At 35.6% G+C, this 26,432-nt stretch overlaps 1 protein-coding gene across 1 annotated transcript in view; it reads right to left on the bottom strand.

Annotated features, from left to right (window-relative positions):
• SCAPER (S-phase cyclin A-associated protein in the ER) overlaps positions 1 to 26,432 on the bottom strand; it is a 396,020-nt gene that overhangs the window by 222,250 nt on the left and 147,338 nt on the right. The window contains exon 14 of the mRNA XM_008574198.1: positions 23,960 to 24,025. Within this exon, the coding sequence (XP_008572420.1) occupies positions 23,960 to 24,025 (66 nt within the window). The remainder of the gene's footprint in view (positions 1 to 23,959; positions 24,026 to 26,432) is intronic.

Below are 26,432 nucleotides of genomic sequence, written 5' to 3'. Positions count from 1 at the left end.
TATTAATGCTAAAGAAATTATAACTTTAATCACCAGTCCTTATTTTGATGTCTCTTTAGTCGTTTCGATTCCTGAAGTTCATTCTCTATTAGTTTTTTAAAACAGTATTTATTTTTTAGAGAAGTTTTCACTTCATAGCAAAATTGAGCAGAAGATACTCTAGTAGTATTTAAAGATACTCAAGAAAAGAAAATGTGGGTCAAGGATTTTGAAACTGGAAAAATTGAGAACTTCCTTGCCATCCTATATGACAAGACATTCAGATCTGGACTTAGCCATTTCCCTAAGAAGCCCTTGTTTCTTGTTCTGCCTTTGAGAACACAAAATTATGCAAGAACAAAAATTATGCAAGAACAAAAATTAAGGGTATATTGTTTACATGAGTCCCTTCTGAGGAACCAACCTGAGCTGCTTTTTCTCATATTGGTCCCCTACATCCAGTAAAAACACATTATTTATTTTGGGGTACTCCTTTCCCTACATCTGTTAGCTCAGTTGCTTCTCTTTGCTTTCTGCCACACTGATGCCAGTACCATGCAGATCTTGTGTCTGATTGTTCCTATCTACTTGTTTATAAATTTTATAGAGATACCTGGTAATGTGCTTTTGTTGTAAATGCTGTGGGGTTTTTTGGTTTTCTTAAGTAGTTATCCGGTTCCTATATGAAAATTTGGAGACACTGAAAACGTATGCTTCTGTCACTACTGCCATTTTTCCAGACTTATAGTATAAAAGGACATCCTGGTAGTCCTGTGGGGAACAGACTATAGTGAATAAGGACAGAAGCAGTGAGACTAATTAAGAGGCTGCTACAACAATCCAGATGAGAGATGATGGTAGGTTAGACTAGAGTTGCTATCATGAAAGGAGTGAATAGTGGTCAGATTCTGAATATATGTTGAAGGTACAGCCAACAGAATTTGCTGATGAATTGAAAGTGGAGTGATAGAAAAAGAGGATGACTCCAAACATTATAGCCTCAACTTAAAGGATGAATTTGCCATTTCCAAAGATGAGCAAGATTATGGGGGGTACTGTTGGGAGCAAATGTCAGGAGTTTGATTTTGAATATGTTCATTTGAGGTATGCAAAGGAACAGATATACCCCCAGGTAGAAATGCTGAATAGGAAGCTGGATATATAAGTATGGAGTTAGGGAGAGAGGTCTGGAATGTAAATTTAAAATCCATTAGTGCCTAGATGTTTAAAGACATGAAGCTGAACGAAATTACCAAGGGATTAATTCTCTTACTGAACTCCCAGGGCAAGGCATGTTAATGTTAGAGGCCAAAGAGATGAGATGGAACAAAGGGAAAGATACTGAAAAAAAATGCAACCAGTCAAGTAAGAGGAGAATACAGAGAAAGTTTTGTAATAGACTGTTAAAGACCTCCAATGAATTATGTAGCCATGACTTGTACAGTCTCTTCCTACAGTGACTCTGGACTCGGCCAAGTGACCTGCTTTGGCCAATGGGACATAAGCAAATGTGACACAGCAGAGGCTTCATAAGGGCTTCTTTTGCCATGTACAAAAGATCTGGCTTGCCTTTTGGAGGAAGAGGCTCATCTAATAGCGAACATCAATTATCAGGCATGTGAGTGAGTCCCAGTCAAATATAGATGTAGATAACTTATGCAAGTGGTAATACAGAAGCCAAGTGAAGAATATGTTTCAAGATGAGAAGGAATAAATAAACTCATCATATGCTTCTGAAAGGCTGAAAGAAATGGGAATGAAGAATTGACCACTGGATTTAGCAAAAAGGAGATGAGCACACTCTTTGAAAAGGGGTGTTTTCATAAAGTGGTAGAAAAGAAAGCCTTTTTAGAGTAAAATCAAGAGGGAATAGGAGACTAGAAACTGTATAGATATAAATAGGCTGAGAAGTACTCAAAAATCACTTATAAGTGAATCCACTGTTAGAGAGTTCTTAATGATCTCCCAAAACATTATTTACTCTAAATACAGTGTTGTTTTTCTTCCATAATTGATAAAATTATTGCCTAAAATAGAAAAGAGAGTATCAATTCTTAAACTTTTGTAGTTTCTAGCTTCAATAATAGTTCAGGCCATACCAAACAAAGCGCAAAATTTGGCAGCAACAGCAGAAAAGTACATTTCAAATAGTCTTAAATATTTGCCACCCAGTTCAATGGTGTTAAACATGCTTCACTCTCAACCTAAATCCCCAAAATGACAGAAAAGACATCATAAGATTAAATAAATCCATAATCACTCTGGAAAGCAAGAATGATCACTCTCTGTGGAAAAGAAACTATGAGAAATGACTGAAAGAACTGGAGAGAAAGATCCTTCCCTGGTAGCCACAAAGCAAACAGAGAGGTGGAATAAGGATTTAAAGTTCTGAGTCAGAAAACATTTAGAATCTAGAATTCCTTCCCAGAAAAATTATCATTTAACTGTGAAGGCAAAAAGACATTTTCAAATATGGAAGGACACAAAAAATTTATAAACCACAGACCCAGTCTTAAAGAATATTAGAGGATGAACTAGATAAAAATTAATCCATGAGAAAGAAGTGGGACACAAGATAACACTGGAAAGCAAAGAAACAAGTAAAACTTAGAGTTAAATCTAAGAATGTACTAATTATAAAAGAAAATTTAAAAACAATCCAGAAATAAAGTCCTCAAAAATACCAACATGGGAAGTAAATGTAAATAAAATCAAAGCCTGCTAAGGCTCTTGTTTTATATACTGACTAACTCTTATGAACTTAAGTGCCTGTTAAAAATTTAAAGGTAAACTAAGTAGAATAGAGAAGGAATTATGACTTCTGAATCATCAAAGAAAAAAAATTCCATAAATTTTATAAAAGATTCCATCAATCTTACAAAAGATGAGAAATGAAAGCATGGTAAATGTAAAACACAAAATAGTATGGCAAGAATAAGTCCACATTGATCAGTGACCAGAATGAGTGTGAATAGGTCAAATTTATAATTCACTTATTAAAAGACAGATACTCAGTTTGGATAACTAGCAAAATCTAGCTATATGCTAACTATACGAGAATTGAATCAAAATTAAACATAAAGACTAAAAATATACCTTTATATACCAAGCACGGTATATTATCTTTTTATATAGCCAGAAAATACTAATAAAAAAATAGCAAATATAGCAATATTAAAATTAGAGAAGAACAGAATTCCTGGAGACTAGAATTCTAGAGCTATTTAATATTGATAAAAGAAACAATCCATCAAAACATATAATAATCAGAATCTTTATGCAATAACAAAACAGATTCAGAGTATATATAGCAAAATTGTTCAAAAACTATAAGGAGTAAAAAAGGGCAAGTTCCTGGGGAAGCAACCAATATTTACCAATGGCCTGAAATGACAAGACTGTGATGTAGGACCAGCCATTGCTCATCGGTTGTGATGAAGAGACCTACCTGAGGACGGTATGCACACTGTATAAACTAGATCCTTATTCTGCTCACCCAGCAAGTTATATAGCACAAGTATAATCAAAATGGCTAAGAAAATACCTCAAAACCACACCATGATATAAACCCCAAAGCTTAAACTAATTCTACAGAAAAGGTAGAAAGGATCAAATGTTGAATGTTTTTAGAACTATATTTTAAACATCATATGATAAGAACTTATTAAATTTGATTGAGTTTACCTATAAATGACTATAAAGAATTTTATGTCCTAAGGTAGAAATGGAAGCTTGAGATGGAAATTAAGTCTGATTTTTAACTAATGAAAAAAAATACAAGTTTACACATTTGAATAAGCAGCTTATGAAAATTTGGGAAATGTAATTTTCCTAATAATATCCTATTTGAGGGAAAGAGAACTGTCATAATTGTTGAGGGTAACGCAAATATACTAGAAAAAATTTGCAAGGCTCTATTAAAATTGGAATGTGCATATGCTTGGGTCCAGAAATTTCACTTCTTGCCAGGACTGGCTATATAACTTGCATGGCACAATAGAAAGTGAAAATGTAGGGCTCTTTGTGCAAAATTACTAAGAATTTCAAAACAACAACAGTAGAGAATTAAACCAAGTATAGGATCCTTCCAAGAGCAGGGTTGCATGTCTAGGAGACTGGCTCTGTTTTCTGCCCTGGAAAATCACTCACATATATGCAGTGTCATATGTACAAAGATGTTCACTGCAGCACTGTCTTTAATAGCAACAACAAAAATAATAGAAAAAGAAAAACCACACATGGCCAATAAGAGGAGATCTTTAAATCTTTAATATATCATGGAATATATAAACAATGGAATACTATATATCACCACTAAACTAAAAAAGTATATGAAATATTAAGAAGAAAAGAGTGGTTGCCAATCAAAATGCAGCAAAATTCTCTTTTGTGAATAAGTAAGTTTCTGGTAAGAAAGATTAAAAATATAGATATGGGGTTAGGAATAAACATGACTGTGGATATATAGGTAATATTAAAGAATGAGATGATCTAAAATATAAAAAATAGCACCTTGGAGGAGGGGGAAGATATTTTTGAAATAAAGAGGCATTTTAATTATGTCTTTGTAAAATTGTTTAAAGCAGGGTTAGGCAAACTACAGCTCACGACAAAAGCCAACCCACCACCTGTTTTTAAATAAAGTTTTATTTGAGCACAGCCACACAAATTCATTTAAGTGTTGTCTGTGGCTGCTTTGTACTGTGAGGATAAATAGCTGAATAGTTGAGATCCAGACCTTATGGCCCACACAGCCTAAAATACTTACCATCTGGCCCTATACAAAAACATGTTTGCCTACCCCTGGTTTCAAGTGGTAATAAAAAGAATGGATAATAAGTATAACTTTACCTGCTGGATTTAGTTTTTTTTTCAAATAAAAAATACAAACAACCCACAAGCATATTGATATCTGCAATTCAATAATAAAAAGACAATTCAATATCTAAATAGACATGTCACAGGAAGACAGATGAATGGCCTATAAGTACGTCAAAAAACAACACCATTAGTCATCAGGAAAATTCTAATTAAAATCACAAGATACCACTGCACACCCTCCTGAAAGTCTAAAATCAAAAAGACTGACAACATCAAATACTATCGAGAATACAAAGTAACGTAAACTCTCAGATATTGTTGGTAGGGATGTAAAATAGTAATAATACTTTGAAAAAAAGGTCTGGTGTTTTCTTTCTTTTTTTTTTTTTCCTTTTTGTCTTTTTTCGTGTCCGGCAATGGATCGCAACCCTCAGTGTGGCGCCCGTACTGGACCGGGACCGGCAACGGGATCGCAACCCTCGGTGTTGCGGCCGCACCTCGCTCAGCCAGTGAGCGGGAACCGGTCTGTATGTGAGATCCGAACCCTTGGCGGGAGCGCCACCGTGCTCCCAAGCGGCGCACTGTAGCAGAGCGCCACCGGGCCGGCCCCGTCTGGTGTTTTCTCATGAACCTAAACATACATATGGCATAGAACCTTGCAAATCCATACCTAGGTATTCACTTAAAAGAGATGAAAACTTATATCCAAAATTTATTTCCAAAAACTGGAAACAGCCCAAGTGCCCATGAACAGGAGACTGGATAAACAAACTGAGGCTATATTCACTCATGAAATTCTGCTCAGTAATAAAAAGGAATGATGGTCAGCTCTGTGTCCCATGAATATGCATAATCAATCCAAAAAAAAAAAGAATGAACTAATAAACACATCAACATGGGTGAATCACAAAACATGCTGAATGAAAGAAGGCTTGTATAGAAGAGTACATACTGTTTGATTACACTCCTGTAACTGGTAATTCTAATCTGTGGTAGAAGAAAATCAGAACAGTGTTTGCCTCTTGGGTGGCAGTGAAGGGACTGACTAGGGAAGGACATATGAGAACCTTTCTGAGATGATGATAATGTTATGAATTTTTTTAAATTTTTAACTTCTAAATATATATTATAGTCAATTTTCATGACCCTTTACACAATCCTCTTCCCCCCTCCCCTTCTACATCATATCTGTTCACTTGTCTTAAAAAGTTCAAGGAATTATTGCGATTGTTATGTCTTCCCCTCCCCACCCTATGTTTGTGTATTTATTTATTTATTTTCAGCTCCCACAAATAAGTGAGAACACGTGGTATTTCTCTTTCTGTGCCTTTTTTCATTTAATATAAATTTCTCTAAGTCCATCCATGTTGTTGCAAATGGTAGTATTTCATTCTTCTTTATAGCAGAGTAGTATTCCATTGTGTAGATATACCACATTTTCCATATCCACTTATCTGATGATGAACATTTGGGATGGTTCCAATTCTTGGCTATTGTAAATAGTGCTGCAATAAACATTGGAAAACAGGTATCCCTTCAGCATGATGACTTCCGTTCTTCTGGGTATATTCCCAGCAGTGGAATAGCTGGGTCACATGGTAGATCTATCTGTAATTGTTTGAGGAACCTCCATACCATTTTCCATTGGCTATACCATTTTGCAGTCCCACCAACAATGTATGAGAGTTCCTTTTTCTCCGCAACCTCTCCAACACTTATCATTCTCAGTCTTTTGGAAATTAGCCATCCTGACTAGAGTGAGATGGTATCTCAAAGTGGTCTTAATTTGCATTTCCTGGATGCTGAGTGATGTTGAGCATTTTTTCATGTGTCTGTTGGCCATTTGTATATCTTCCTTTGAGAAATGCCTATTCAGCTCCTTTGCCCATTTTTTAATTGGGTTATTTGGTTTTTTTGCTGTAAAGTTGTTTGAGTTCCTTGTATATTCTAGGTATTAATCCTTTGTCAGATCTATATTTTGCAAATATTTTCTTGCACTCTGTTGATTGTCTCATGCTGAGTGATGTTGAGCATTTTTTCATGTGTCTGTTGGCCATTTGTATATCTTCCTTTGAGAAATGCCTATTCAGCTCCTTTGCCCATTTTTTAATTGGGTTATTTGGTTTTTTTGCTGTAAAGTTGTTTGAGTTCCTTGTATATTCTAGGTATTAATCCTTTGTCAGATCTATATTTTGCAAATATTTTCTTGCACTCTGTTGATTGTCTCTTCACTCTGTTGAATGTTTCCTTTGCTGTGCAGAAGCTTTTTAGTTTGTTATAATCCCATTTATTTATTTTACCTTTAGTTGTCTGTGCTTTGGGGGTCCTATTCATGAAGTCTGTACCCACTCCTACTTCCTGGAGTGTTTCCCCTCTGTTTTCTTTAAGGGGTTTTATTGTTTCAGGATATATACTTACTTCTTTAATCCATTTTGAGTTGATTTTTGTATATGCTGAGAGGTATGAATCTAGTTTCATTCTCCTACATTTGAATATCCAGTTTTCCCAGCACCACTTGTTGAAGAGGCAGTCCCTTCCCCATTGTGTGGATTTACTGCCTTTGTCAAAGACCAGATGGTTGTAGGTGTATGGGTTGATTTCTGGGTTCTCTATTCTATTCCATTGATCCATGTGTCTGTTTTTATGCCAGTATCATGCTGTTCTGATTATTATAGCTTTGTAATATGGTTTGAAGTCAGGTAGTGTTATGCCTCCAGCTTTATTTTATTTATTTATTTTTTGCTCAGGATTGCTTTGGCTATGCATGGTCTTTTGCTATTCCATATGAATGTCTGGATAGTTTTTTCCATTTCTGAGAAAAATGTCATTGGAATTTTGATGAGGATTGCATTGAATCTGTAGGTCACTTTGGGCAATATGGACATTTTCACAATGTTAATTCTTCCAATCCAAGAGCATGGGATATCTTTCCATCCTCTTGTGTCCTCTTTAATTTCTCTCAACAATGGTTTGTAGTTCTCTTTGTGAGTTTTTTCACATCCTTAGTTAACTTTATTCCTATGTACTTTATTTTTTGGTGGCTATTGTAAAAGGGCTAGCTTCCTTGATTTCTTTTTCTGTGTGTTCACTGTTGGAGTATAAAACTGCTACTCATTTTTCTGTGTTGATTTTGTATCCTGCAACTCTGCTGAAATCATTTATCAACTCTAGGAGTTTTTTTGTAGAGGCTTTAGGCTGTTAATTGTATAGGATCATATCATCCACAAACAGGGACAGTTTGACTTCATCTGTTCCAATCTGGATGCCCTTTATTTCCTTCTCTTCTCTGATTGCTCTGGCTAGTACTTCCAACACTATGTTGAATAATGTTCTGAATTTTTTTTTTCCTTTTCGTCTTTTTTCGTGACCGGCAACGGATCGCAACCCTCAGTGTCGCGCCCGTACCGGACCGGGACCGGCAACGGGATCGCAACCCTCGGTGTCGCACCCACACCTCGCTCAGCCAGTGAGCGGCCGGTCTGTATGTGGGATCCGAACCCTCGGTGGGAGCGCTGCCGTGCTCCCAAGCGGCGCACTGTAGCAGTGCGCCGCCGGGCTGGCCCAATGTTCTGAATTTTGATAGGTGTTTTGCATTTGTCAAAACTCATAAAATGGCACCCTTAAGATCTGTGTATTTTATTATATATAAATTTTACCTCAAAATAAATAAAAAGGGTAAACAAATAATAAACTAGTTAATAATATGTACGCTGAGGTATTAAAAGGGGAGTGCATAGATGTATGCAATTTACTTTGACTCATCAAAAATTTGATACATTGATAATGGATAAGGGGATGGAAGGATACATATGTGATAAATTAAGTACAGCAAATAATTAATTATAGAATCTATGTAGTGGATACATAAGTTTCCACTGTAAAATTCATTCAAACTTATCTGAATTTTTGAAATTTTTCATAATGAAATGCTGGAAAAAATATACAGAGATATCCAGCATTGTGATTATATTATATACCAAAAAGACAATAATATATTTTTTAAAAAACAAGGAATAGTTACAATGCAAGAAAGAAAATCCCAAATTCCAAAGTCAGAAATCATAGAATACATATAATTAAATTTAAAATACATAATAGAATACATTGTTGCTATTATTATTTTGAACAGTTATCTGTTAGATTAAATAAGAATAAGAAAAATACCTTTTTTTATCTATGCTTATTCATTCTCTGATACTCTTCCTTTTGTTATGGAGGTCCAAGTTTCTGACTTATATCACTTAACTTCTCTCTGAATAACTTTTTTCTTTAATTGAAACATATTGATTATACATATTTGTGGGGTACACAGTTGTATTTTAGTACATGTATACAATGTGTGATGATCTAATCAGGGTAATTAGCATATTTATCATCACAAAACTTAATCATTTCTTTGTGATGTGGGCATTTGATTTCCTCTCTTCTAGACATTTGGTAACATGCAGTAAATTATTGTTAATTGTAGACTTCTAGCTCCACAGTACACCAACAGAATTTACTTCTCCTGTCTAGCTGTTTCGTGTCTATTAATGAACCTCTTGCTCCTGCTATCCTCCCTCTCACTTCTCCTTTTCCACCTCTAGTAAACACAGTTCTACTCTTCTCTTCTGAATAAGTTCTTTTAATTTTTCTTGCAAAGCAGATGTAATGGCAACAATTTCCTTCAATTCTGTTTATCTGAGAAAGCCTTTATTTCTTCTTCACTTTTTTTTTTTTTGTCCTTTTTGAGACCGGCTGCACCACGCTCAGCCAGTGAGCGCACCAGCCATCCCTATATAGGATCCGAACCCGTGGCGGGAGCGCCGCTGCGCTCCCAGCGCTGCACTCTCCTGAGTGCGCCACGGGCTCGGCCCTCTTCTTCACTTTTGAAGGACAATTTTACAGAGTACAGAATTCTAGTTGTTCAATGGCTCTTTTACAGAAATACAGAAGATATCCTCAAATTCATATGAAACCACAATCAATTCCAAACAGCCAAAGCAATCTTGACCAAAAAAAAAAAAAAGCTGAAGGGATCACACTTCCTGACTTCAAATTATATTATAAAGTAATGAAAACAGTATGCTACTGGAATAAAAAGACATATACACTAAAGTAATAGAACAGAGAACCCCAAAATAAACTCACACATTCACAGTCAATTCATCTTTGACAAGGCTGCCAAGAGCATACAATGGGGAAAGGACAGTCTCTTCAACAAATGTACTAGGAAAACTGGATATCCTTTTACAGAAGAATGAAATTCCACCTACGTGCCACACCATACACAAAGTCAACTCAGACTAGATTAAATACTTAGATGTAAGATTTGAAACCATAAAATGCTTAGGAGAAAACAAGGAAAAACTTTCTTAACATTGGTCTTGGCAATAATTTTTTGGGTATGACACAAAAAGCACAGGCAATGAAAGCAAAAATAGGTAAGTGGGATTACATCAAACTAAACAGGTTTTGAACAGCAAATGAAACAATAAACCAATTGAAAAGGCAACCTATGGAATGGGAAAAAGTATTTGCAAACCATATATTAGGATAAAAGGTTTAGAATTTTTGAAATTTTTCATAATGAAATGCTGGAAAAAATATACAGAGATATCCAGCATTGTGATTATATTATATACCAAAAAGACAATAATATATTTTTTAAAAAACAAGGAATAGTTACAATGCAAGAAAGAAAATCCCAAATTCCAAAGTCAGAAATCATAGAATACATATAATTAAATTTAAAATACATAATAGAATACATTGTTGCTATTATTATTTTGAACAGTTATCTGTTAGATTAAATAAGAATAAGAAAAATACCTTTTTTTATCTATGCTTATTCATTCTCTGATACTCTTCCTTTTGTTATGGAGGTCCAAGTTTCTGACTTATATCACTTAACTTCTCTCTGAATAACTTTTTTCTTTAATTGAAACATATTGATTATACATATTTGTGGGGTACACAGTTGTATTTTAGTACATGTATACAATGTGTGATGATCTAATCAGGGTAATTAGCATATTTATCATCACAAAACTTAATCATTTCTTTGTGATGTGGGCATTTGATTTCCTCTCTTCTAGACATTTGGTAACATGCAGTAAATTATTGTTAATTGTAGACTTCTAGCTCCACAGTACACCAACAGAATTTACTTCTCCTGTCTAGCTGCAAGCCCCTCTCCCTCTGGCTGAGGTAACTTCCAGGGGATTTAAAAAGCCAGCACCCTATCCCCCCTTGACCCTGCTTCATTTTTCTCTTTTTCCCTTTTTAGAAGCCAGACATTAAAGACTAGGGCATTCAATGGAAACTGGACATGGGGGAAAATAAGAAAGACATTGTGCATACCAAGAGAAAGGCAAAGGCTTAGAGAGACACAAAAAGATCTTAAGATGACAACTCAGGTTGATCCTTGGCACAGAGACAGCCTATGACAATCAAAAACAAACAAACAAACAAACAAAAAATAAACATAAGAAAAACAAATCCTGGGGAAAGGGGAAAATCTGATTTCCAGAGTTATATATTATTAGACTCAAATGTTCAGTTTTCAACGAAAAATCAGAAGGCATAAAAAAAAAAAAAAAAAAACAGAAAAGTATGGCACATTCTAAAGAAAATATAAATCAACAGAAACTGTCCCTAAAAAAGACCTAATGGCAGATCTACTAGACAAAGTCTTAAAACTATCTTAAAGATGCCCTAAGAACTAAAGGAAGATATGGAGAAAGTCAAGAAAATGATGTATGAAACAAAAAAGGAAATATTAATAGATAGAAAACCTAAATATAAATAAAAATAAATTCTAGACTGAAAATTACAATAACTGAAATGAAAAATTCACTGGAAGGGGCCGGTCTGGTGGCACACTGCTACAGTGCACTGCTTGGGAGTGCGGCGGCGCTCCCACCGAGGGTTCAGATCCCACGTATAGACCGGCCGCTCACTGGCTGAGTGAGGTGCGGGCGCGACACCGAGGGTTGCGATCCCGTTGCCGGTCCCGGTCCGGTACGGGCGCGACACTGAGGGTTGCGATCCATTGCCGGTCACGAAAAAAGACAAAAAGGAAAAAAAAATAATGATAAAATAAAATAAAAAAATTCACTGGAAGAATTCAAAAAGTCAGATATGATCAGACAGAAGAAAGAGTCAGCAAAGCTGAAGATAAGACAACAGAAATTATTGAGTCTTGAGAAACTGAAAAAAAAAAAAAAAAGGATCAAATTAAAAGTGAACAGAACCTAAGGGCTCTGTGGGACATCATCAAGCAGACCAACATATATATTTTCAGAGTCTCAGAAGAAGAAAAGAGAGAGAAGAAAGGGCAGAGAGATCATATGAAGAAAAAATGGCTGAAAACTTTCAAATTTGGTGGAAGACATGAATATAAAGATCAAAAAAGCTCAAAAAACTCCAAGTAGGATGAACTGAAAGAAACCCACACTGAGACACATTATAAGCAAACTTTCAAAAGACACAGACAAAGAGAAAATCTTGAAAGTAGCAAGAGAGAAGTAACTCATCACATATAAGGGATCCTCATAAGGTTATTAGCAAATTTCTCAAAGGAAACTTTAGAGGCCAGAAGGCAGTGGGAAGACATATTCGAAATACTAAATTAAAAAAAAAAAAAGTCAACCAAGAATCTGATATCCAGCAAAACCGTCCTTCAAAAGTGAGAGAGAAATTAAGAGATTCACAGATAAACAAAAGTTAAGTAGTTCATTACCGCTGGACCTGCCCTGCAAGAAGGGAGTACTGCAGGTTGAAATAAAAGAATACTAGACAGTATCCTGCTGCCACATGAAGAAATAAAACCTCAGCACAGGTAAATACATGGGCAATTATAAAAGCTAGTATTATAATAACCATAGTCTGTAACTCCACTTTTTTTGCTTTCTAATGACTTTAGAGACTAACACATTTTAAAAAACACAATTATAAGTCTAAAAACTATGTTATTCTAAGTTTGGTTTGTAACCCCACATTTTGTTTTCTATATAACTTAAGAGATGAATGCATTAAAAACCAATTATTAGTTTATATTTTTGGACACACAATGTACAAAGATGTAATTCATAATATTAATAACTGAGAGGAATTAAGCTGCAAATGAGCAAAGTTTTTGTATGTTGTTGAGGTTAAGCTGATATAAATTAAAATCAGACTTATAAATTCAGGATGTTAAGTGTAACCACAAAGTGTAATCAATGGTAACCACAAAGAAAACAGTTATAGAATATAAAAAAAAGAAAATGAGAAGGGAGTGAAAATGTTTCACTACAAAAAAATTAACTAAAAACAAAAGAAAAAATAATGCCAAAAACAAAGGAGAAAAAAAAGTTATAAGGCAGATGAAAACAAATACAATGATAAGTCTCTCCTTATCAGTGGTTACTTAAATGTAAATGGATTAAACTCTCTCTACCAAAAAGACAGAGGTTAGCACAATGAATGAAAAACATGATCCAACTATATGCTGTTCACAGAGACTCACTTTAGAGCCAAAGACATCATAGATTAAAAGTGAAAAAAATGGAAAAAGATACTCCATGCAAAAAAGTAACCATAAAGAGGAGGAGTGGCTACACTAATATCAGACATAATAAACTTAAAACTAAAAAAGGTTACAAGAGGCAAAGGAGGACATTACATATTAATAAACAGTTCAGGGCAACAAGATGATATAAAAATTATAAACATTTATGTGCCTAATGACAGACCATCATAACACATGAAGCAAAAAAATTCTAAATAATAGTTGGAGATTTCAATAAGTTACTCTTGATAACAGGTAGAACAACCAAATAAATAAGTAAGGAAAAAGAGGATTTGAATAACACAATAAACCAAATAGATCTAACAAACATATATGGGACATCCACCCAGCAACAGAATACATATTCTTCTCAAGTGCATATGGAGCATTCTCCAGGAGAGACCATATATTAGGCCACAAATTAAGTCTCAATAGATTAAAGAAGGTAGACATCATACACAGTATCTTCTCCAACCACAACAGGAGGAAGGCAGGAATCAGTAACAGAATAAAAACTGGAAAATTCATAAATTTGTGGAAATTAAATAACACATTTTTAAACTACCAATGGATCAAAGAAAAAAACTTAACAAGGAAAGTTAGAAAGTACTCACAGATAAGTGAAAATGAAAGCACAACATATCAAAATTTATGGGACACAGTGAAAACAGTGCTGAGTGACATTTATAGTTATAAACACTTACATTAAAAAACAAGAAATATCTCAAATCAAAAATCTAACAAACAACTTACAAAAGGAGAAAAAGAACAATAATATAAACCCAAAGCTTTATTATTTCCTTCAGAAGGAAGAAATAATAAAGATTATAGCATAGATAAACAAAACAGAGAATATAAAAATAATAGAGAAAATCAACAAAACCAACAGCTGGTTCTTCCAAAAAATAAACAAAATGGACAAAACTTTAGCTAGATTGACTATGAAAAAAAGAGAAAAGACTCAAATTGCTAAAATCAGAATAAAAGTGGGGACATCACTACTAGTTCCACATAAATAAAAAGGATTTGAAGAGAGTGCTACAAACAACTGCATACCAACAAATCAGATAAACCAGATGAAATGTACCACTTCCCAGAAATACAAAACATGCCAAAACTTAATCACAAAGAAAGAAAAATCCTAAGAGACTTATAATGACTAGTAAATTAAATCAGTAATCAAAATCTCTTGATAAGGAAAAGCCCTGAACTCGATGTCTTCACTGATGAATTCTATCAAATATTTAAAGAAGACCTAGCATCAACCCTTCTCAAACTTTTCCAAAAAATTGAAGAGGAAGAAATACTTCCTTACTTATTTTATAAAATCAGCATTAGTAAAGCCAAACAAAGACACTACAAGGAAAAACAAAACAAAACACTTTTCCAAAAAATTGAAGAGGAAGAAATACTTCCTTACTTATTTTATAAAATCAGCATTACTAAAGCCAAACAAAGACACTACAAGGAAAAACAAAACAAAACAAAAAAAACTATAGACCAATATCTCCTCTTATGAACAATGATGTGAAAATCCTCCACAAAATTCAACAGCACATTAAAAGGATTATATACCATGACCAAATGGGATTTACTCCTTGAATTCAAGGATGGTTCAATATATGAAACTCAATGTAATACACCATGTTAACAGAATTAAGAAAAAAAAAAATAAACAAAAAAACTACATGATCATCTCAACGGGTGCAAAAGACAAAGTTAAATACTCTTTCGTAACAAAAACACTCAACAATCTAGGGATAAAAGAGAACTATCTCAACGTAATAAAATCCATATATGAAAAACCCACAATGAATATCATAATCAATGGAGAAAGACCAAAAGCTTTTCCTTTAAGATCAGGAACAATGTAAGGATGCCTGCTTTCACCGCTTCTATTTAACGTAGTACTAGAAATTCCAGCCAGAGCAATTAGGAAAGAAAAAAGAAGCCATCTAAATTGGAAAGGAAGAAGTAAAATGTAGAAATCACTAAAGATCCCACAAAACAACTGTTATAACTAATAAACAAATTCAGCCAAGTAGCAGGATGCAAAGTCAATGCTCAAAAATCAGTTGCATTTCTATAAACAATGAACAATCTGAAAAGAATATTAAGAAAGTGACCCAACTAACAATAGCATCAAAAAAGAATAAAATACTTTGGAATTAACCAAGGAGGTGACAGACTTGTACAACGAAAACTATGAAATATTTCTGGAAGAAATTAAAGAAGACATAAACAAATGGGAAAACATCCCATATTTGTGGACTAGAAGACTTAATATTGCTAAAATGTCCATACTACCCAAAGTGACCTACAGATTCAGTGCAATGCTTATCAAAATCCTAATGATGTTTTCTGCAGAAATAGAAAAATCCATCCTAAAGTTCATATGCAATCTCAAGAAATCCCTGAATAGTCAAAGCAATCTTGAAAAAGAAAAAAGTTGGAGGACTCAAATGTCCTGATTTCAAAACTAATTGCAAAGCTACAGTAATCAAAACAGTGAGGTACTGGCATAAAGACAGACATATACACCAATGAAATAGAATTGAGTGCCCAGAAATAAACCCTTGCACATATGGTCAAATGACTTTCAATAAAAATGCCAAGTCCACTGAATGGAGAAAGGACTGTCTTTTCAAAGAACTGTGATGGGAAAACTGAATATCCATATTCAGTTGGGCCCTTACCTAACACAATATACAATAATTAACTAAAACTGGATCAAAAACCTAAATGTAATAAAACTCTTATAAGAAAACATAGGGCAAAATCTTTATAACACTGAATTTGGCAATGATTTCCTGGATATGATACCAAAGGTGAAAGAAACAAAAGAAAAAATAGACAACCTGGACTCCATGAAAATTAAAAAATGTTTTGCATCAACAAAGTAAAATGGCAACCCACGGGATGGGAGAAACTATTTGTAAATCATATATCTGATAAGGGATAATTGCCAGAATATATACAGAATCTCTAAAATTCAACAACAAAAAAAGTCCAACTTCTCCAAAGAATATGTACACATGTCCTAAAAGCACATTAACAGATGTATACCATTATTAATCATTAGGGAAATGAAAATCAAAACTAAAATGAGATACCACCTCACACCCACTTGGATGACTACTATCAAAAAATAACATAGTGAGGGTTGGTGAGTATGTGGAGAAACTGGAACCCTTGTGCACAGTTGGTGAGAATGTAAAATGGTACAGCTTCTGTGGAAAACAGCATCATGGTTCCCCAAGAAATTAAAAACAGATTTACCAGATGATCCAACAATTCCACTTCTGGATATATACCAGAGAAAGAACCAAAATCAGGGTCCAAAACAGATATCTGTACACCCATGTTCACAACAGCATTATTCACAATTGCTAAATTGGAAGCAATTCAAATGTCCATTAGCAGATGAATGGACTGAAATATTATTCAGCCTTAATAAGGACGGAAATTCTGACTCACGCTAAAACATGGATAAGCCCTGAGGATATATATGAAGTGAAATAAGCCAATCACAAAAAGACAAATACTGTTTGATTTGACTTATATGAGTTACCTACAGTAGTCAAAATCATAACGATATAAAGCAGAATGGTAGTTGCCAACAGCTAGGGAGTGGAGGAATGGGGAATTATTATTTAAGGGTTATAGTTTCAGTTTTGCAACATGAAAAGAGTTCTAGAGATGGATGATGGTAATGGTTACACAACAATATAAATGTACTTAATATCACTGAACTGCATTAAAAATGGCTAAGATGGTATTCCATTGGAATACTACTCAGCTATAAAAAAGAATGAAATACTGCCATTTGCAACAACATGGATGAACCCTGAGGGAATTATATTAAGTGAAACAAGTCAGGCACAGAAAGAGAAATACCACATGTTCTCACTTATTGGTGGGAGGTAAAAATAAATAAATAAATTCACACATACACGAAAGAAAAAAAAACCGGGGGGGAGAAGAAGACATAACAATTACAGCTCCTTGAAGTTGACATGACGAGCATACAGAAAGGACATTGTTGGGTGGGAGCAGGGAGAGGGAGGAGGGAGGGAGGTGTCGGTGATGGGCCACAATAATCAACCACATTGTATATCGACAAAATAAAATTAAAAAAAAATAAAATAAAAGCTATTTGTTAGCATACAAAAAAAATGGCTAAGATGGTAAATTTTGTTATGTGTATTTTACAATTTAAAAAATTGAAAGAAAAATTAAACTGAAATTGGTAGTCATCTGTGTCTCCTAAACACAGTTATAGGTATGAGTTATCAATGATTCAATTTTCTCTTTGTTGATACGTATAGTTTTTAGGAAGATGTATACAGAGGTGTGAATTTAGGTAGCCACTATTATCCTTCAGGATGGGTATTTTAATGTATAAAACTCATACTGTATCAACATCGACAGTTTTTCAATCATCATAAGCATTTCCTCACAGCATCAAAAAGTCTCTATAAACATGATTTTTAAAAATCCAATTATCTAGTTTTTGAATTTAAAAAGTAAAACAAGAAATAGGGCACTTTTAATACTTTTTCTTTTTATTATCTGATCATATCCAATATTTTTTTCCTACTGATTGTTGATCTAGCTCATACTAATTTATAAGAGGTATTTATTTATATAAAACATTAGCTCTTTATCATTTTTGCTGTAAATATTTTCAACCCTCTTTTTTCTTTGTTTATGATATTCTTCTTAGGTATAAAGTTTTTATCAAATTCATCATACCTGTATCCAGAACTTTATTCAGAAAGGCCTTTGACATTTCTTTTACATATTTTCTAGTGCTTTTACAGTTTCATTTTTTATCTTTATATCTTTGATTTATCAGCAAATTATTTCAGAGTAACGACAGAAAAGAGAATTCATGAACATTTATTGGCTAATCTATCCTTTCCCTAATAACTTGAAATTCCACCTTTGTCATGTAGCAGTGTAGGAAGGCTGGTCAGAGCTCCCTTCATCCTCATGGCCTTTGGGGCTTTGGCTTCAATAGTTACAATTTTCCCCTGCACATGTCTTGAGACCCCTCTACACTATAATGAAGAAGGGAGCTAAATGGGATTAGAATATCCCCCAACAACAGGCATTTAATAAGCTAAATTGTTTGTCAAACAAGCACAGGACTTAGAAGTGGTGACTCCAGGCATAAGATATAAATTGGATGCTACTGTCTATCCAGAGGGATTAGGTTGAAGCCTTTGGTGCAAACAGAGTGTGAAACTCATCCTGTCAGGATTCTGGCCACACCGCCCCAACAACAGGCATTTAATAAGCTAAATTGTTTGTCAAACAAGCACAGGACTTAGAAGTGTTGACTCCAGGCATAAGATATAAATTGGATGCTACTGTCTATCCAGAGGGATTTGGTTGAAGCCTTTGGTGCAAACAGAGTGTGAAACTCATCCTGTCAGGATTCTGGCCACACCGATGGGAAGGTACAAAAACTAGGAACAGCCCTATCGAAAAACAGGTCTTGGCCATCTATCTGGCATTGTAGCAGAGACAAGACTTGACAAATGACTTGCTAGTAGAAGTATGCACCTCCTTGCCAGTAAATGGATGGATTAAGGACATGTTTTTGAAGTTGAAGAGTGCCAGTGCTCAGGTAAGCACATTACAGAAATGGCATGCGTACTTACAATGGACCTCTTACGACACTAGTCCGTTGTCACAAGAACTGCACATGCTGTTGGGGCTGATTACATACATGGATCCAGACCCCACTCCCAAACTAGCAGACAATTCACTCCATTCCTCCCACAAGTGTGGGAAGGCATAGGCACCCCTCCCCAGGATACCTTGTACAAAGTAAGAGCCAAGGAAATCCACCCGCCTGGCATTCCTCTGCCATCTGATTGGAATCTGACATTATCTGGTTTGAGGAGGGAATAAAACAGAGCAGGCAGTGGGCTGAACTACAAGCAATGTGGATCATATTGACCCACAAATTGATGCCATTTAACATAGCTATGGACAGCTGGGCTATGTGGAAAGGCCTGACTACTTGGATGCCACAGTGGCACCAAGAAGACTGGACAATACTTTGTAAGCCACTATGGGATGTTGGAGAGACATGTGGGGAGTCTGTGCTCAGTCAGCAGCCCAGGTGTCTGTATGGCATGTGTCAGCTCACTCCTCAACCATCTTGCTAGGCAATCACGAGGCTGATGCCTTAACTGAGCCTGAGCTGTTTTGCAGGGGACTTACTAACACCCTCCGATGTAGCTGACTGGGTTTATCATAAGTCTGGCCATCAGAGCCCACAAACAAACAATGTGGGAAATAATGAAGAGATTACATCAGCCCATAAAATATTCAGAACCTCAGGCTGCAGGCAAGGATTGTCCACAGCGTCACTTGAGATGATATCCCCTAAGACATGCCAGAACACATTGGGTGTTCTACCTGCCCTGCCATTTGATGGCAGATAGATTACACTGGCTCACTGCTAATATCGGAGGGACACAAGTACATTCTGACTTGCGCAGACACTGCCACTGGACTTGCCCATAAAGAGGCAAATCAAGTTGCTACAATAAAGGGACTCACAAAGTTGGAAAACATGTATGGGATCCTGGCTCAAACAGATAATGATCAAGGGACTCATTTCACCAGACATGATGTACAGGAGCGGGCTGAGGCCCACAACAAACTATGGACTTTTCATCTGCCTTATAACCATATCACCCTACCGTGGCTACTATAGCCTCCCTGGGATTCATAAAGAAGGGGACAGAGGTAAGCTTACCATAATGGTTTCCAACTGAGGTCCCCATCTATGATATACCTGTACCAACTGATAACATCAAAGGCGAAAATGTATTGTATTGCCCACCCAGGAAAATGCCCCAAACAGGAGTGATGTTGACCAATGGTGATCAAACAGCAACTATGTTGTTACTAGATGTAGACGTACCTTGTTTAATGCCTTTAAAAACATTTGTCTTATCATCTTAGCTTCCCCATTTTCAGGTTCCTGCCTGCAACATCAGGGAATGCCTTTCTGTCCTGGGCTGCCCCGTATGCTGAAGCTCACAACTGATCAAATTGCTGGGTATATGGATTGCTGCCAATGTCCAATTCAGAAAGGATACCATGGACGGTTATTCCCTTTAACAGAACTGAATGGGAACTCTGTGTGGAGCTGCTGGCTACTCACACTAAGGACCCTTTAGGAACCTTAAATACTAAAACAAAACCCACTGTACTGTTCAATCTGGATGACACAAAATATATACTCTTTTGTTAGAGAACTAATGTTTCAAAGATACCTACAACCTATCATGTTTGCGATAAGCTAGAATGGATACATGCTGAACATAGAATTTTAGGTTCCATAGCCCCTTTCTGTACTGAATGAATAAATCACCTCCTGATATCTTGCCCTAGGGCCCTCGCCCTAGGAAGGTTGATGGATAAGACTGTGAGGGCCACTTGGATGTCAGGGGCTAAAGTGTAGGAATGCTGGTCAGAACTCACTCCATCCTTGTGGCCTTTGGGGTTCTGGCTTCAATAGTTACAATTTTTCCCCTGTACAAGTTGCTTAGCAACTGAGGGAGGAACAGGAACAGAATGCTATGCTTGAGATAAAGGGAGTGACACTGGCAACCTCAAAGATAAGCAACAGAGGTAGCTGCGGAGTGCCTGGGAATCTTGCACTTCCACAACCTTTCCTCCTTTGACATCGCTCCACTTTTCTCTCTAAGTCCCTTATAAGCCTCATCTCTCCCCCCTTGCCAGGGTATGCAGAAAGCAAGTGCACAGCACTTGGATGGACTGATACTCCTCCTGAACCCTGTAAGCAACCACCCATTAATAATAATAATAATAATAATAATAAGCTCCTTGTAAACTGTGTGGAGTTGCCTGCTTCATTCTTTGATCTCAGAATATCTTCTCAGTTTAGTGGGCATTATACTGTTAGCTCACACTTGAATAAGTAGTAATCTATTGCTGTGAAACAAACTACCTCAAAACTTAGTGTCTTAAAACAACCACTATCTATTTGCTCCCTGCAGTTTGATGTGGGCTCACCTAGGTAATTCTTCTGGTCTCACCTCAGGTAACATATATTGCAAGTACAGTCACTTGGTAGGTTGTCTAGGTGCTGACTGGTCCTGGATGGCCTTCCTCCTCTGCCTGGGGCACTCAGCAGGGATAATGGGACAAGACAACTGACCCTGTCCCTCCATGTAATCTCTCACCCTAAAGGGGCTGACCCAGGCTTGTTTCATGGCAGCAAGAAAGTGAGGGTGAGAACAGAAGCCACAAGATCTGTGAGACCAAAGCTCAGAAGTCACATATCACTTCTATAGCTTTCTGTGAGTCAAAACAAGTCACAAGGCCAAAACAGTTTCAATAGGAAGGGAAATAGAGTCCACCCCATGATGGGAAAAGTGGCAAAGATATAGTGCAAGCGGACATGCCTCCAGGAATGGCTCAACTTCTTCTAGCCATCTTTGCAAACACTATACCAAAGACATACACTAAATCTCATAAGTATTTGGGTCTATTTCTAGACCGTTTTAAAATCTCTTCCAACACTGTGTATTTTTATTTAAGGTGCCAGTGCATCTTTAAAATAGTATTAAATACCTGATAGCTTAGTCCTCCCTTGCTTTCCACCTATACTTACATTTATTTGTCTATATGCTCTTTAGAATGATTCTAGCTATATGAAAAAAAAGGTTGCTATTTTATAGGGATTACATTTGTCAAATATTTATAGAGAATTTACTATCCTGTGACTTCTATCCAAGAGCATGACTTGTCTTTCCATTTCTACAAGTCTTCTTTTATATCCTGGTTAGCATTTTAAGGTTTTCTTTTTATAGATTCTTCACATTTCTTGTTGAGTCTATTCTTAAATATCTTATTTTTTATTGGTACTGTAAATGATTACATTTTCAAACTGGTTATCACAAAGAAAAGCTATTATTTTTTGTATTCTGGATATGCTGTTGCATAACTGCAAGCAGGTACCCTCTCTAGATCTTCCTTTCCCTAGTTAACATCATAGAGTTGTTTTGAGGAATGAGTCAGCACGCACAGAATCTGGCATAAGGTAAAGGTTCGGTAAATGTTACCTATTACTAATATTATCATATTAATTTGGTAATTGGTCATCTTACCCAACTGATTTCTCTTATTGTTTCTACTAGTTTTTCACATGATTCTCTTCGGCTTTGAGATATACAGTACCATCATAATCTTGATAATTTTGTTATTTCCTTTAATATTTTATATCCCTTTTTTCTTTCTTTTAGAACTGCACTGGCTAATACTTCCAGAACAATAATAAATAAAAGTAGTTATCTGATGGGTATCTTATTTCTGACAGACAAAAATATTTCTATTGTAAATATAAATAATGGCTATGTTAACATTCTGTAGCATACCTACACCAAAAACGGGTTATTTGAGAAATTTGTTTCTTGACTGTTTCACTGCTATTTTTTTTTTCCTTTTTGTCTTTTTTCGTGACTGGTAACGGGATTGCAACCCTCGGTGTCACGCTCGCACCGCACTCAACCAGTGAGCGGACCGGTCTCTATATGGGATCCGAACCCTCAGCGGGAGCGCCGCCGCACTCCCAAGCACCTCACTCTACCGAGTGTGCCACCGGGCCGGCCCTTCACTGCTATTTTTAACAAAAAAAGAAAAAATACTTCTATATGGGATCCGAACCCTCAGCGGGAGCGCCGCCGCACTCCCAAGCACCTCACTCTACCGAGCATGCCACCGGGCCGGCCCTTCACTGCTATTTTTAACAAAAAAAGAAAAAATATTTCAGCTATTTTTAACAAAAAAAGAAAAAATACTTCTCTGTTATAAATAACAGTGAAATAGTCATCTTTATCTATAAATATTTGGGCACACTTTGCGTTATTTACTGAGCAGCCTGAAGTCTGAAGCAGACCTTCTTAAGCTAATACATATTGCCCTTCAAGAAGACTACACATAATCTGTACTCCAATCAACAGTATAAGTGAATAATTTTCTTACTGGACTTCTAGCAGTATTTTTGAGAGGAGCAAAATGATAATGTTTTGTTACCTAGCTATTGCTTAATTACACTTACACTCCAACGATGAGATCTAAATTCTCATCTAAAATCTCTTACATCATCTAAAATCTCATCCAATTAGAATTAGGGAATTCCTTTTCTCTTTAAGTATTGGAACAATCCTAGGAACAATCCTTAAAGAGTTCTCCTCAGAGAAATCACCATCACAGCCTAATCTGTTATACCAGGGTTCCTCAATCTCAGCACTATTGACATTTTGGATAAGGTAATTCTTTGCTGTGGGGAGCTATCTTGTACACTGAAGAATGTTTAGCAGAATCCATGATCCCTACTCACTTGATGCCAATAGCACCTTTTCCCCAAACTGTGCTAATGAGAACTGTGTCCAGACATGGTCAAATATCCCCTGTCAAAATTGCCTCTAGTTGGAGACCAGTGTGATAAGAGAATGATGTAGGAATCAGAAACAAAGCCCTGGATCACAGGCATAATATGATGGCTTAGATACACTTTTGTTACAGGCAGAGAATGAAGAAAAGGCAAACTGAAATGTGGGATAAAATACTCACTTTGCTTTATAAGGTGAGTCACAGCCAGAATTCTTTGTTTGCATTAAACTCTCATATTCCTTGGCCCTGAAAAGAAAAAAGTTTTATCACTGTTAGTTATTTTGCTGCTAATTTTTACAATAAACCAAAACTTTGGCTATGTTTTTCCTCTCCCAGTACAAAATCATGCTATCACAGTGACAAACCAGGAACATTAGTACAGTAACACTTTGATTTCTGAAACTGCTTCTTTCAAATTACTGTAAATGCTATCATGAAAGACTGAAAAAATACATATTTCCCCATAGGACACAGAACAGTTCTATAAAAACACTTCAGAGTACAAACCTGGTTCAAAATGATTATTATTTTTCAGGAATGTAAGAATAATAATAATTAAATTTGAAAGGCTATTAAACTTCTACAAGGTAGTGAGGTGGCTAACTCTGTACCTCAAGAGGTATATAATGCCGAAATAAATTCAGGTAGAGTACTCATTTAACTTTAGGAATGATTAAAAAGACTGTGGAAATAACTTGACCAGACACTCAAAGATTTGTTTTTGCTGTTTATATTAATGGACTTTTCTGACCAAAGGTCCTGAAAAATCCAAGATAACACTTCTCTGCCACTGTCTAACCAGGCTCCAGACTGCCTAAACCAGCAGATGATAGTCATCAACAGGTCATCAATCTTAGGCAGGTCTCACCACAGCAATCCATTAATATCGACTTAATTTGTCCATTTCTCTTTTTGGAGGGAAAAAAGAGAAAAATACCAATTCAAATGTTAACTGCTCATCCAAAGGGTCCTAATCTTAAAGAATTAGCCTAGTGACCTATGAGAAAATTAGCCAAACATATACCAATCGAGACAGCAATGACCGGTGAAAAAGTAAACACTGCTTCACAAAAAATGTAGAAGATGCAAGTTACAATAGTCCTAATGAGGAAAAAGCAAATTAATACAGGTTATGCTTGGGAACAAAGAAATATCTAAACTGGAATAAAACATGAATTATGTGTTATTTCAATCTAAGTATGCTAACTGCTATCAACCAAAATATTAAGGCATATCAAATGGGGAAACAGCTAATTAATAGGTGCAAGTAATTGTGACATCATCTGAAAGGTGGGGAAAGTAACCACTATGCAGGGTTGAATATGTCCCAAGCCAGGTGTATACACTATCTCATATGTACCTAAAAACTCAATATAGTATTATCTCCATTTTTCAAATAAGATACTGAGGCTTAAGTAGATGCACATTTTCTTAAAATATATATTTATCTAGAGCTTGAGGCAGAAAAGACTGAATCCACTCTTTCATTCACACACATATAACTAGAAATTTATCATCCAAGAATCCTAACTTCACCTGAAGTGGTAGTTTATCACTTTTTCCTAACTTGAGTCTTGTCTTGATTTACTTTGAGCAATCAAATAAATACTTATTTCCAGAGTTCTGACTCCGCATAAAGTAAATTTTGTTTCCCCTGTAATCGAAAGGCATATACATAGTGCAAATATTCAATGAAGTTATTTTCCAGAAGGAAGAAGAAGACATAGCATTAAAAGATACATAATTCTACAGAGCACAATAAATGACAGATGAGTATTGTGATGTGTTATTTTCCAGCTAAGATGCCGAGGTAATTTCCTGAAGGAAATGGGATGTGTACTTGCTTGAAAGACAGCCTCTCAATACATAGAAAAGAGAGAAAATGGCATTACTACCAGAGAAAAGTAAGTAAACAATGCTGACTATGAGGGAAAAAACAAGTTATGCTTAGGGAACGCTGTACAGACTCACTTGGCTAGAGCGAAAAATTAAAATATGGGAATACTGAGAAATAAGGCTGAAAGAATCCTTTCAGATATCCTATCACAATTACCTTCTGATGATTTGTTTTTTAGATAATGATCCACTTTATAAAGATTTTAAATTTTATTACAGTAGTTTTGAAATGCATTCCCTCATTTTTAATCTCCACATCTCTCCACTCCTCAGCCGTAATGTAGGATATGTTTGCTCGATTTTATTTTTAGTTAGCCTTTCACAGGCTATTTTTTACCAATCATCTCAAAGAATTAGATATTATCAACACCTATTTGTTTTTATCTTTATAAAGATATAGTACATTGTAAATGTCATATGTGCATCTGTTAAATGAAAACAAGTAAATACATCTTCCTATTTTCCATGTGAGTGATATGAATATTATTCTAGCTCCTTGAGTTGTTTAATTTCTACTCCAACTGGTAACAAAATTATTTAAAGCTAAAATTTCATTTGCAGCAAAGCTCCGGCCACATCACATAACTCTCATGCTGTCACTGTCACAAATTTAAAATAATCTGTAGTTCCCATTTTGATTTACACCTAAAAAATTCTTACTGCAAATAGTGTTTTATTTTTTTTCACCTTTGGTTCCAAAGAGTTGATTTTTTTCTCTTTGTAATTTTTGGTCAGTTTTACTGTGGTATAATTTCCA

Source organism: Galeopterus variegatus, unplaced genomic scaffold (genome assembly GCF_000696425.1).
Source record: "Galeopterus variegatus unplaced genomic scaffold, G_variegatus-3.0.2 Scaffold1012, whole genome shotgun sequence".
Classification (NCBI taxonomy): domain Eukaryota; kingdom Metazoa; phylum Chordata; class Mammalia; order Dermoptera; family Cynocephalidae; genus Galeopterus; species Galeopterus variegatus.
This window is presented reverse-complemented; position numbering and strand designations above follow the sequence as displayed.